Source organism: Vombatus ursinus, unplaced genomic scaffold, assembly GCF_900497805.2.
Source record: "Vombatus ursinus unplaced genomic scaffold, bare-nosed wombat genome assembly UNPS02014786.1, whole genome shotgun sequence".
NCBI classification, from domain to species: Eukaryota; Metazoa; Chordata; class Mammalia; order Diprotodontia; family Vombatidae; genus Vombatus; species Vombatus ursinus.
The window spans coordinates 37668166-37680962 of NW_020954564.1; the positions used below are offsets into that span (position 1 = coordinate 37668166).

The 12797-nt window shown below is 38.3% G+C and overlaps 1 protein-coding gene across 2 annotated transcripts in view; it reads right to left on the bottom strand.

The window, feature by feature from the left end:
• LOC114047044 (astrotactin-2) overlaps positions 1-12797 on the bottom strand; it is a 1078351-nt gene that overhangs the window by 739569 nt on the left and 325985 nt on the right. For both annotated transcript variants that reach the window (XM_027867715.1, XM_027867716.1), the window contains exon 5: positions 107-214. In XM_027867715.1, the coding sequence (XP_027723516.1) occupies positions 107-214 (108 nt within the window). The remainder of the gene's footprint in view (positions 1-106; positions 215-12797) is intronic.

The following is a 12797-nucleotide window of genomic DNA, read 5'->3' on the forward strand; positions in this document are numbered from 1 at the left end:
AGTATTTGTGTTTGAAGTACTTGAATTGATCCTAGCTTGGTTCATCACTTCACACTTCCCTGACCTAAGGTCTTTCCCAATGCCCTTCATAGATGAGGAAGATTACCTTTGCTTCTACGCCTGCTCCGATATTGCTCTGTGTAGAACGTCAGCTGTGTCTCGTCATCTGCCTCAGAGCCTGAGTTTCCTTTGGTTCTTCCAAAACCTATTCCCCCTATAAGAAAATTGGAAAACATTAGAACCAGCTTCTTGGACATCATAAATTTGGCAAGTTTTTCATCTAAATCCCAGAAGACCCAGATTTAACTTCTTCCATTCTTTACCCAGCATACTCAATATGAATCATAGAACCATCATATTATAAAATTGGAAGAGTTTTTAGAATACAAAATGTTTTAACATTGAACATAGACTGTTAGACCTGGAAAGGCATTTATAGCACAGAATGCCTGTGCCAGAAGTGATCTTTGAGATCATATAGTCCATTCATTGAATAGGAAAGTGAGACCTAAACCTGTAAATTGAGGGGATTGAACCAGGTGACCTCTAAAGTCCTATCTAGCTTTAAATCTATCATACTATGTGAATCAGCTTGTCCAAATCATACAGTTCGTCAATGGTAGAATCTAGACTAGAATTTGTGTCTCCTGGATATGCTTTACATTACAAAAATAGAGAAAGAAAATTTAATTTTTTTTAAAAAAAGTTAGATATTTGAAAGTAATTCCTTCCCAAACTGCTTTATATTCATTTTTCTGTGTACAAATTGTAAACCGACAAATCTGTTTTCCTCACCCCCCCATCATTAAACTGTAAGCTCCTGGAGGATAAATATTGGTTCCGTTCTATCTATCTATCTATCCATCTATCTATATGTCTGTCTGTCTGTATTTCTATCTATCTACTCCATGTATCCCTAGCACTGTATATCCAGACTATGTACTTAATGAAGTTCTCTGCACCTAAGAAACACTTAATACATGTTTTTAATTGAATTTACATTGGATTTTATTTACAAAAATTCAATTTTCACCCAACTTGCTAGCACACAGGTATTGCATGAAACAGTATGAATTTATATTCTAATCAGATACAGCAATTCCACTGTAATCTTTACTTCTATCATCTCTATGAGATTCTGTGACTAGATCTGTGCTACTTCATAAAAGATAGCTGAGATGGTTATTAGCCAGAACATTGGAGGATAAATTCTATCACATATTATGATAGTATGTTCTCATAGCTAAGGGTAGTTGTTGGGTATTCAAGCTACTCTACAAGCAAAATACTGAGCTGGGGCTAAGGAGAATCAGGGTTCTAGTCTCTGCTCTTTCATTCTCTTGACTGACTTTAAGCAAGTCACTTTCTAATTTCCTAATAAGTTCTCTTTGAGTTCTAAAAGTCAAGAGTCTATAACACTGGTAGTTTATTTGAGGATCTACATAATTCAGTAAATAATGCATCATGTTACTCTTACTACTGCTAAAATGCAGGAGTTTCTGGCCAGAACACTGTACTAGGAGTAGTCTATAACCTAAGCCCTAGATCCTTTTCTGTGCTGTCCAGTAGAAAGAATATTGGCCCTGGTTCAAAGAAGCTGGGTTCAAATCCTATCTGTAATTCTGGCTATATGTGTGACTTTTGGAAAGTTGCTTAACCTCTCCTTGCTTTCCTCAACAGTAAAATAAGGGGTAGGGGAAACCTAGGTGTAGGGATAGGCTAGACATCTTCTAGGCAAGTGGTTATCCATACATTCGGGAGCTAAAGGTACCTGAGATATTAGTAAATTCAATTCCCTCTTTTTACTATGAGTAAAGAAATAGGCTCAAAGAGTAAGAGTGATTTGTTCCAAGTTCATACTTGGAGTAAAGTTAGGATATGAACTGAGGTCCTCAGCCTCTGAATCCAAAGCTTCTTTCATCATATCACTTTTTAAAATTAAATTTCCTTTTTTATTATGAATGTAACTATCAATAAATAAACAATCCTGTATAAATGAACAATAAAGAAGATGGTATGTGTAATTATGAACTTATATTATGCATAGTTTGTTTTTGAAAGCATATGCTAAATTTAACAAGGTAGTAACAAAATTGACACTCATGTCTCCTTCTAAACTTCTTGTGGATTTTTTTTCTGTTTGTTTTTAATGTTTAATTTATGCTCTTAAGGATGATTTGAAACAGAAATAATATACACTAAGCTTAAATAAAAATTGTTATTCACATATATCAGTAACATAATACCCTGTGCATGTGCATACACACGCACACACTCCAGACTAGCTCCCACAGAAGGTAGAAATGAGCATAAGCTGACTCCTACTCTTCATTTGTCAGAAATAAAGATCCATGAGATGTCTGGGTAAACACAGAACTCACTGAGTTGCTCTCATCAAGTCCCACCTGTATCCTAATTTTCCTAATATAGCATATGCCTCCTCCCCACTCTATCCTTAACACGTCCTTAATTAACTCCAAGTCTTGGGTGCTTGCCTTTTTTTTCTTCACCTTCCACATTCGGGCTCAATAGAGTGCCATAGAAATTATATGAGTGGACATTATTGGTACTATGTTGGTACTATGTGGATGATAAAATGTCTTGTTGACTGTGAACTGTAAAAAAAAAAAACTGCTGACTCAGAGTTTACTGGAACTGAGTGTGCATACAAAAAGTGTGACCTGCTCACCTTTCAATTTCTTTCCTTAGCATTTTTGAGTGAAAAGTATTCCTTTGAGCTACAGGTAGGGGAAGAACAGTTGGTCACATTCTTCCCTCTTCTTACCTGGCTTCCATGTGTCTCTGAGCAAGCATCTCTGTTTTTCTTCTGTTTATTTTTTCCTGATATTAGGTGAATGATTATTCTGAGATGGGATTGCTCAAGGGACATCTTGAAAGATCCTTTACAGGTACCACGGCTAACTAGTAAGATTGTAGCAGTAGCCACCAAATTGGTGATAGCCTCAGACAATTAAAAGCTTTGTTACAGGCTGACTTCAGAAAAATCTGGAAAGACTTGTATGGTCTGATGCCCAGTGAAGTGAGCAGAACCAGGAGAACTTTGTATACAATAACAGCCACATTGTGTGATAACTAATATTGATAAACTTAACCCTTCCCAGTAATACAGGGATCTAAGACATCTCCAAAGGTCACGTGATGGAAAATTCTATCCACATTCAAAGAAAAAACTATGGAGTTTGACTGCAGATTGAAGCATAGTATTTGCTATTTTTTCTTCTTCTGTTGAGTTTTGTTTCCTCTTTCTGGTGGTTCCTCCTATTGGTTCTAATTCTTACTTACAACATCACTAATGTGAAAATATGTTTAATAGGAATGTATATGTATAGCCTATATCAGATTGTGTGCCATCTTGGGGAGGTGGGGAGAAAGGGGGAGAAAAAATTTAAACTCAAAAGCATATGGAAGTGATTGTTGATAAATCAAAATAAATTAATAAAAAATAGCTTTGTGACCTTGGGTAAGTCACTTACCTCTGTTTGCTTTAGCACCTACCTCCCAAGGTTGTTGAGAGGATCAAATAAGACAATATTCGTAAAGCACTTGACACAGTATCTGGCAAATAGTAAGAAATTAACAAATGCTTGTTTCCTTCCTTTGCAAAGATTTGCAAAGTACTTCATATTGTTCTTTTTTATTTGATATTCACCACACACAACCCAGTGAGCTAAGTAGGGAAGACAGTATAATACTTATTTGTGGGGGGTGTATAAATGGAGGCTAAGACCCACAGTGACAAAGCTGATAAGTATGAGTAATGGGATTCAGTTTTACTGCCACTCTATTCAGTGTGCCTACCACTGTCATTTCCAAAGACCTTCCAAATCCCAAGCCCCAAGGTTCTATCAGCATCAGAGACCCCAGGACAGCCACAAACTTGGCCAGATTCAGTTCTCTGTTTCAAAGTTTATAAGACTCTTGCCTGACACAGAGTTGGCAGAAAACTGCTGGAGCTTTTGTAAATGACAGGAAAGGAGAGGACTCTGGAGACCAGCAGGGCCTTTTAAACTGCCATTACAATATTGTACTGTTTAAAAAAACCCTTTAGTTCATCTAGGTTATGGTGCAAGTATCACCATTCTTGGCATAGGAAAAGAAGAGGCAAAAGTGGCAGCAGTTACAGTCCCCTTCCTCTGGCCTTGTCAGTTTTTTATCTTTTATCTAGGGCTCAGGGGGAAAGGACAGAGGGCTGTGTGCTTTTGCTAGTGAGGTGTAGGCTTAAGCAGGGACCCCGGCCCAATGAAGGGATTATGGGGTGAAAATTAAACTCTGGCCATTTCAACCTCAGGACACTCATTTGGCATAAAAGAAAGAACACTGAGTTAGCTTGTGAACTTGGGCAAATCATTTAACTTAACTGGGCCTCAGTTTCCATTGATGTAAAATAGGCAGAATAACTTTTACCTTTTGTTGCTTGATAGGGTTGTTGTGACAAAAATAAATTTAAAAAATACTCTGCCAATAGAAAGGCAAAGTGAATGGGGTGCTGGACCTGCAGTTGTAAAATATAGATTCAAATCTCACCTCTGAAACTTAGTAACTCTGTGACCCAGGGCAAATCATTTAACCCAGGGGTGGGGAACCTGCAGCCTGGAGGCTACATGTGGCCCTCTAGGTCCTCAAGTGAAACCCTTTGACTGAATCCAAACTTCATAGAACATATTCCCTTAATAAAAGCATTTGTTCTGTGAAGTTTGGATTCAGTCAAAAGGCTGCACTTGAGGACATAGAGGGCTATATGTGACCTTGAGGGTGCGGGTTCCCCACCACTGAGCTTCAGTTTTCTCATCAATAAAATAAGAATAATATACCTGTAACACCTATCTCACAAGACTGTTATAAGGCTCAAATGAGATAATGTAAATTGCTTTGTAAACTTTAAAAGCGCTATGTAAATGTAGTTACTTATACTATGATGATAAATAAATTGTAAAGCGCTATTGTACTGTTATTATTATTAATCCCTCCAGTGTCTTACCTACTTTATAGTATTATCTGACCATTATGCTTACAAGGGTAAGTTCCTTGAGGGGAGGACCATTATGCTTAGCATAAGAAGGGATGAGATGTTATAAACAGTCAATTTATTTTCAAAGTGTTTTAGGTGAATTCAGTCAAGCTCTATTCAACATCCTTTAATATCACCCCATTGACTAAAAAGTAGTTTAAATTCCTAAGCCTAGAATTAAAAGCCCTTCTTCCTCCCCACCTCCAATCTAAGGTCAAATTATCATTTTAGTTTTGTTTTCCAATACATTTCTGTTAATAATTCAAAACAAATTGGCCTACTTGAAGTCCCTGGAACCTATCTCTTATTCTTAATGACATTCTGGACACTTGAAATAACACTCCCTTGGATCTATTTCTTGTCTGTTATCCTACCTATCCTTAAGGACTTGGCCTACATACAACTTCTACCATGAAACTTTCCTTGATTCTCTCCATTTGCTGCCATCACACACCAGAATTAAGTCCCCCTTAGTAAGTCTCATGATCTTACCAGTCACATATTCTACTTCATAAAAAATGGAGTTGCCTCTAAGAGAATGCAGATTTCTTGAAGACAAGGACAAATCTGGTGCTTATTCTGATACACCTTGCTATTTCAACCATGCTTAAATTGAGGACAGTGTGGGGGTGGCAAGAGGGGGTGGTAATTCAGGTCAACGTTATTCTCCCACAGTTTTGGAGCTCAGGACCTCACACACATGTGACATCCTCCAGGCACTTGGAATAGTGGCTCAGTTCAGAATCTATTTCTTCCTCCTGCCCATCAGAACTCACTCATTATGACTGCTTCCTGAGAGAAGCTGCTCTAATCTTAGCTGACAGATTGGAAAACAGCCAATAAACCACTTTTCATGAAGGTGCTAATAGAAGAATGTGTTATAGAGCCCAATGACATTTACATATGAATTTAAAATCCAAAATGCCTTCAACATCCAAAGGACCTGATATCTTTGCTTCTGCTTCAATCGTGAACTCTAAGTCTTCCTTCCATACAATGGGCACTCAACGTACCTCGATATTTCCAGGATTTGTGATTCTGCCATGGTAGGTACTCTTGCCAAAAATTCTATGATTTAGTAGAAGGTGTCCAGCAGTTAGTGTGGCCAAAACATTCATCATCCTGCAGTCACACTAGAAATGAACGCTCATCACTTTGACCAGGTTTGCCCTCGTCACCAGCCCAAACTCAAAATCCTCACAGATTGATGTAACCTGAAATTACTATACACATTTTTTTTTTCATTTGAACTACAAAGTAGCCCTGTGATACTGGAACAGCATGAAATAGTATCCTCAATTAACAAGTAAGAAAACAAGAGTCTCAGAAAAGTTAAGTGATTTGCCCATAGTCACAAGTATCAAAAATCAGATTTGAATCCTGACCTTCCTGACTACAAGTATATCACTCTATCCACTAGGCAAACACTATCCTTGTTACCCCTGAAACTAGTCCAGCGATCTGTATGTAGGATACACTTAAAAATGTTTATTGTGGTGGTAGTAGCAACGTGACATTGAGGCACTCAGTGAGTGCCTATTAATTACAACGTCTTGGAATATCAGAGCTCAAATAGATCACAAATGAAATAATAAATGGATAAATAAATCAATCAACCAAATAATGAATGCTTATAGGATTACAGCTCGTGAGATCCTGGATTGATACCTGAAATGATTATCAGAGGCCATTGAGTCATACCCTTTCATTTTACTAATGAAACTGAGGCACAGATGAGTAAAGTAACTTGCCTAAGATCCCACGACTCAGAAGAAGCAAAGCTGGGATTCAAGTCCATATCTTAAATTTCAAATCCATTGCTCATTCAACTACAAATACGCGTAGAGTCTATGTTAATCTCTGGAAATACAAGGACAATAGTTAAACAGTCCTTGCTCTTAAGTAGCTTCTATTTTAATGAGGGAAGGGGCATCATGAACATATATAAATGTGTGTATGTATATGCATATATATACATACATACATATGTGTATATATATTTTGAATATGTATACATAACACAAAATATATATGTAAAGCAATTTGTATGTTTGTGTGTACATAAAACAAATGCTTTTCTCCTCACTTCACTTTGTACACAATATGTGTATATATACATGCATACATACATATATGTACACATACAAACACATAAATATTGTATATACACACAATTATACATACCATATATACGTAAAGCAATTTACACATAAATGTGTATATGTTTAAAACAAATGCTTGTTTCCTTCCTTTACTTTATATATACCATATATATGTATACATTCATATTATATGTACACATAATTGTATACATGCATGTATATATACACACAAAATGTATGTATGTGCATTTATATGCATATAGACAAAACAAATGCTTATTTCCTTCTTTCACATTGAGTATGGATATATGTATATATATATATGTGTGTGTGTGGATGTATCACAAATGCTTATTTCCTTCCTTTCTTTGCCACACAGACATATATATATATATATATTATATTACATAGATGGAAAGATATATGTACATTTTGTATATCTACATACACATATTTTGTGTATACACACAGGCACACGCACACACACACAAACTGAAGGAAGGAAAGAAACAAACACTTATTAAATGTTTACAATGTGCCAGGACCGTGCTAAATGAATACAAGGCAATTTTACAGAGAGAGGGTGTAAGCATCCAGGAGCCCAGAAAAGGTTTCCTGTGTAGGATGAGAGCTGAGCTGAGTCTTGAAGGAAAGCAGGGTTTCTGAGAGGTGAAGGTGAGGAGGGAAAGCAATATAGACATGAGGACAGCTATTCCAAAGGGATGGAGATGGGAGATGGAGTACAGTGCGAGTGAAACAATTGGGAACAATTTATAAAGTTGTGAAGAAATGTATGTCACACAGAGGAGATGAATGAATGGTACCATGTTTGTGGATGGATAAGTATGACGGAACTTCAGAGCTGGAAGGGACCTCAGAAGCCATCTAGCCCAGCCAACATCTTGGTCCGGTCTGTGTTTTCAGAACTTCTATAATACTTGCATTCTAGAGCCAAATTAGGCTGCTTTATGGGGGTGGAGACAGGGGTGGGGAGGTTGGCATTAGAGAGGAAGAAAGAAGGTTGTCATCCAGTTCATGAAGTCTAGTGCATTGCTATCTCTACATTAGCATATAATACCTATCAGCTGATAGGTATCAGGTGATACTGTAAATAGAGCACTGGGCCTTGAGTCAGGAAGATTTGAGTTCAAATACAGCCTCACATACTTCCTAGCTATGTGACCTGGGTAAATCAACCTAACTGCTATTCGTCTTAGTTTCCTCAACTGTAAAACGGAGATAATAATGACACCTGCCTCCCAGGATTGGTGTGAGGATAAAATGAAATTTGTAAAGTGCTTAAGTGCTTACTCATTGCTTATTCCTTTACCTTCTACTATGCAGAAACTATACTGGCCTAGGAATCAGAACATCTGGGTTTAAGGACTGGCTCTGTTATTATCTGTGGCCAAGTAAGTTCCCATCTCAGAGTCAGAGATTTAGAGATGGGAAGGGACATTACATATCAAATTGTACAATCTCTTAATTTTCCAGTTGAGGAAGCTAAGGCTTAAAGAGGGTAGGTGACTTGTCTAAGGTCATAAAGAAAATGGTAGAGATGTGTTTGGAGTGTAGGTTTCCTGACTCCAGATGATGCAAGATTTCCACAACATCCCCTTGTCTCCTTTGGGTCTCTGTTTCCTCATTTTTACAAAGATGGAATTGAGCATTAGATGATCTCTGAGTACCTTTCCAGTTCTGAACTCTAAGATCCCTTGGAGGGCTATATTCCTATTTCGGAATTTTAGTTTTAGTCTGGTAGCATGGTACTTTAGAAAAAGCATTGCCTTTGGAGGCAGTGGGTTCAAACATGAGTTTGACATGGGCCCAAATCCTGCTTCCAACACTTTCTGTATAATGTTAGGCAAATCATCTAATCCTTCCTGGACTTCAGTTTACTCATGTGTAAGCTGAAAGCTTTGGATTAGAAGGCGTTTGAGGTCCCCTCCAAATCTATATCTATGATACCATGTGTTATTCTAAGGAATGGAGAAATCAATGATTAACTCAAAGAAATAAATACCTAATGGTGGATTCACATGGACTGTGGTTGATTAATAGGGGAGAGATGTTTTTAAGGCAAAGGAGGCTTCCTAACAACCATGAAAGCATACCACATACAAAGTTATCAACTTCATTCATTTATATGGTCATCCTGTTGAAAGCAATATGGATTTGGAATCGGGTTTGGGTTTGCCTTCTGGCTCTGCCCTTTATTAATTGAATGGCTCCATGCAAGTTAATTCACTTCTCGGGGCCCACCAGGAAAATGATGAGCATAGACAAAATGATCCCTAAGGTCCTGTGTAGTTGTAAATACTTCTGGTAAACCTAAGGCTACTCAGTATTTTAAATGCAACAGTGGTGAATCTTCCACGAACCCTGGGGAAAGGGATATTCACTTGATTAGTGAGCCTTGGGAGATGTGAAGACATCACTAGATGCCTGGGGATTACCTCACAACAACATGGGGCTGGCAGAAGCTTGTTTCTAAAGTGTGGAGAGATATAACCCGCAAGGGTAAGGACCAATTATGAACTCAGAGAGACTCAGACTGCTGTTTAAAAAAAAGTACCCTTTGCTGGCATTTTAATACCCTGTGGATGATTTAGGGCACTAAATTGTGGTCATTAATTACCTTGGGTTCCATGAATATTTCCATTAGAGTCCTAAAGTTAGCAAATGGCTAGAACATGATAGCACTTATGAAAGGGTTGATCAGAGCACAGAGATGAGTACATAAACAGCTTCATGACCTACTACCACCTATACCTCCAGGGTGAATGAGGGAGGGAGAATGGGGAAAGAAGAGAGGAGCAGAAGATAGAGGTTAGGCTCTGAATCAACAAGGTGAATTCTGGTTTGAAAGATGGGGGAAGCGTCTCCAGGCACTTGGTGTCATCAGCTATTGCTCAATGCTTTGTTTACTGTATATCTTATATGTATCTTGCATGAATGAATTCTGTAGGCTCGATCTTAAAACTCGTTTGGTACATTGGTAGCTAAAGTATGTTGGTAGCTAAAGAGCATAATTCTAAGAGTTCCTGGAAAGGCCTTACAGAATACATGCATTTTTTTTCTTTTTGAACAGAAATCCCTAGAGACAGAATGACCCTTAAGTTACTAAAATGTTCATGTGCATAGAAGCCATCTGGTATAATCAAAGAGCACAGTGCTTAAGAGACAAAGGATCTGTGTTCTTACCATAGCTCTATCACTAATTTACTGTGTTACCTTAGACAAGCACCGTAACTTCTCTGAGTCTCAGTTTTCTCTATTTGAAAAAGGGGAGGTTTGGGAAGCAGCATGGTACAGTGGAAATGCGGCTGGTTTGGAGTCACTATGTGGATTCAAATTCTAGTCCTGCCATTTACTATTTATGGGACCTTGGGGAAATCATTTCACCTCAAATTTCTTATTTTGAAAACAAGGATGTTGTACTAGATGGTCTCTAATATCTCTCCGAGCCCCAAATCTATGATTTTATGAACAGATGACTTCTACAATTCCTTCTGGTTCTATGGTTCTATGATTTAATGTGTCAATCATCAAACAACATAAGAACATTTAGCATAAGGGATCAATACTCACTAGCTAAATGGTACAGAAAGAGAAGTGAGAAAACTTCAAAGAGAAATGATGCTGACTTCGTAATTTTTCTGATGTCTGGTCTACACAGTAAGTGAATAAATGGAAAAACGAAAACAAAACAAAACCCACATGTGGGACATCAGTCGCCCACCTTCCCCCACAGAACAGTGTTGCAGAAACATTATCGATGACTTCTGCTTCTCCTGGGCCTGAAGGTGTTAACATGCCCTCCTAGCTACCAGGTCGACCCCCCCTACTCTCCCATGGGAGCCATTGGTAATCATGTGGGCGGTAGCCCAGCCCAACTCCCAGAGCTGCTCGGTCAGCTGGCTGGCTAACCCTCTTCTGTGTGCCTCTGTTCCGGCGCCTGCTCCTATAGCCATGATGGATGGCAGTGACATGTTAAATTATTCAGGCTGGATGTCTTCTGTGAGCTGGTGACAGCGATATTGCATTTTTAGATTACCCAGAACTGCATAGGATAGAGAAATATGTGACTCAGGAATGTGGCGCCAGTACCAGTGCTGGGTATGGAAATCCCTCCAACCCCACCCACTGGGAAATACAATGTGCCAGCAACCAGGCAGCCGTGGAAAGTCTGGGATGGGGTCCTAAAGTCACACAAGATGTAACTCTGAGCTCCGTTAGCCCAAAGTTAAAAGAATCACAGAATACCACGCCAGCAAGAATCTTTATGAAATAACAACAGAACTGAAGAACATAAAATGTAAAAGCTAAAAGATACAGTAAAATACACAATGTTACAGCTGAAAGGGACTTTAGAACACAGAATGTCAGGACTGGAAGATACTTTAGAATATACAATGTAAGAACTGGAAGGGACCTCAGAACATTGAATGCTAGGACCTTAGAAAGGACTTTAGAACATAGAATGTCAGAGATAGAAAAGACTGGGTTTTATAAACTTATTTTTTTTAAAATAATTTTATTTCTGTATGCTTGGTTTCCTTTGTGATCTTGTATGTTTTCTTGTAAGAATTTAAAAACATTTTGAGGAATCCCTAGGTTTCACCAAATTTCCAATAGAATCTGTGACACAAAAACAGTTAAAGTTCCTGCTCTAGACCAACTTCTTCTTATAGTTGGGGAAACAGGTCCAAAGAGGGGAAGAAGAAACTTGATCAGAGTTACACAGAGAATTAGTAGGAGAGCTGGAACTAGAACCCACGTATCCTGGACTTTCAATTCAATGTTCTTTCCATTATACCAGTTTTCCTCTCTCTTGGCCTCACTTTTCTGGTCTGTAAAATGATGGTATTGGGCTAGAATATTTCCAAGAAGTCCTTGAATCTCTGATATTCTTTGATTTCCTAAGGTTTTATAAATTCCCAACATCCTATTCCATCCCTGACCCAAACAATTCTTCAGAGTTCTTCCTGCTTCTTTCCCACATCTTGTATCATTTACTCTCTCATCTGAGCTACTTTGTTCTTAAAGTAGGAAAGGGTAAAATGCAGTAGGGGAGAGGGCAATGAATTGGAGAGAAAAGAAAGCAGACTCTATTCTCCTATTCTGTCATGGAAACAGTAAGCCAGCATGATCTCTGGTAGAGAGACAGGATCATAGGTATTAAAGTTGGAAGTGTCTTGGGAGTTCAAATAAATTCTCCCTCTCCTACCCCCACTCCCATTTTAGAGATGAAACTGAAGCCCAGGAAAGGAAAAATAGTTTCTCAATCAAGCCTTTGGATGGTCAGGCCTGACTTACCTTTTCTTTTCTTTTTTCCTTCAGGAAAACACCAAAACTAACAGACAAAATTTATCAGCAAATCTTTTAAAAAGGCTGCAGGTTTTTAGAGAGCTCCTTCCAAAAACCTCTGATTTTAGCTTTGGAAGCCCTGAATGCCTTGCTTAGCTGTCCACCATTGCATAGGAGATACAGGTGGCCCTATTGGATGTTTGTTGGTAAGAGACTGGGATAGGGTAAGAATCCGACTTCTTAGATGTGACTTGAAAGACCATAGTCTTCCTTCTTCTTCCTTTATTCCATAAAGTCTAGAGAATAGAGAAAAGCATTCATACGCTTGTCCCGCTCTGTCACTAAAAATACCGTAC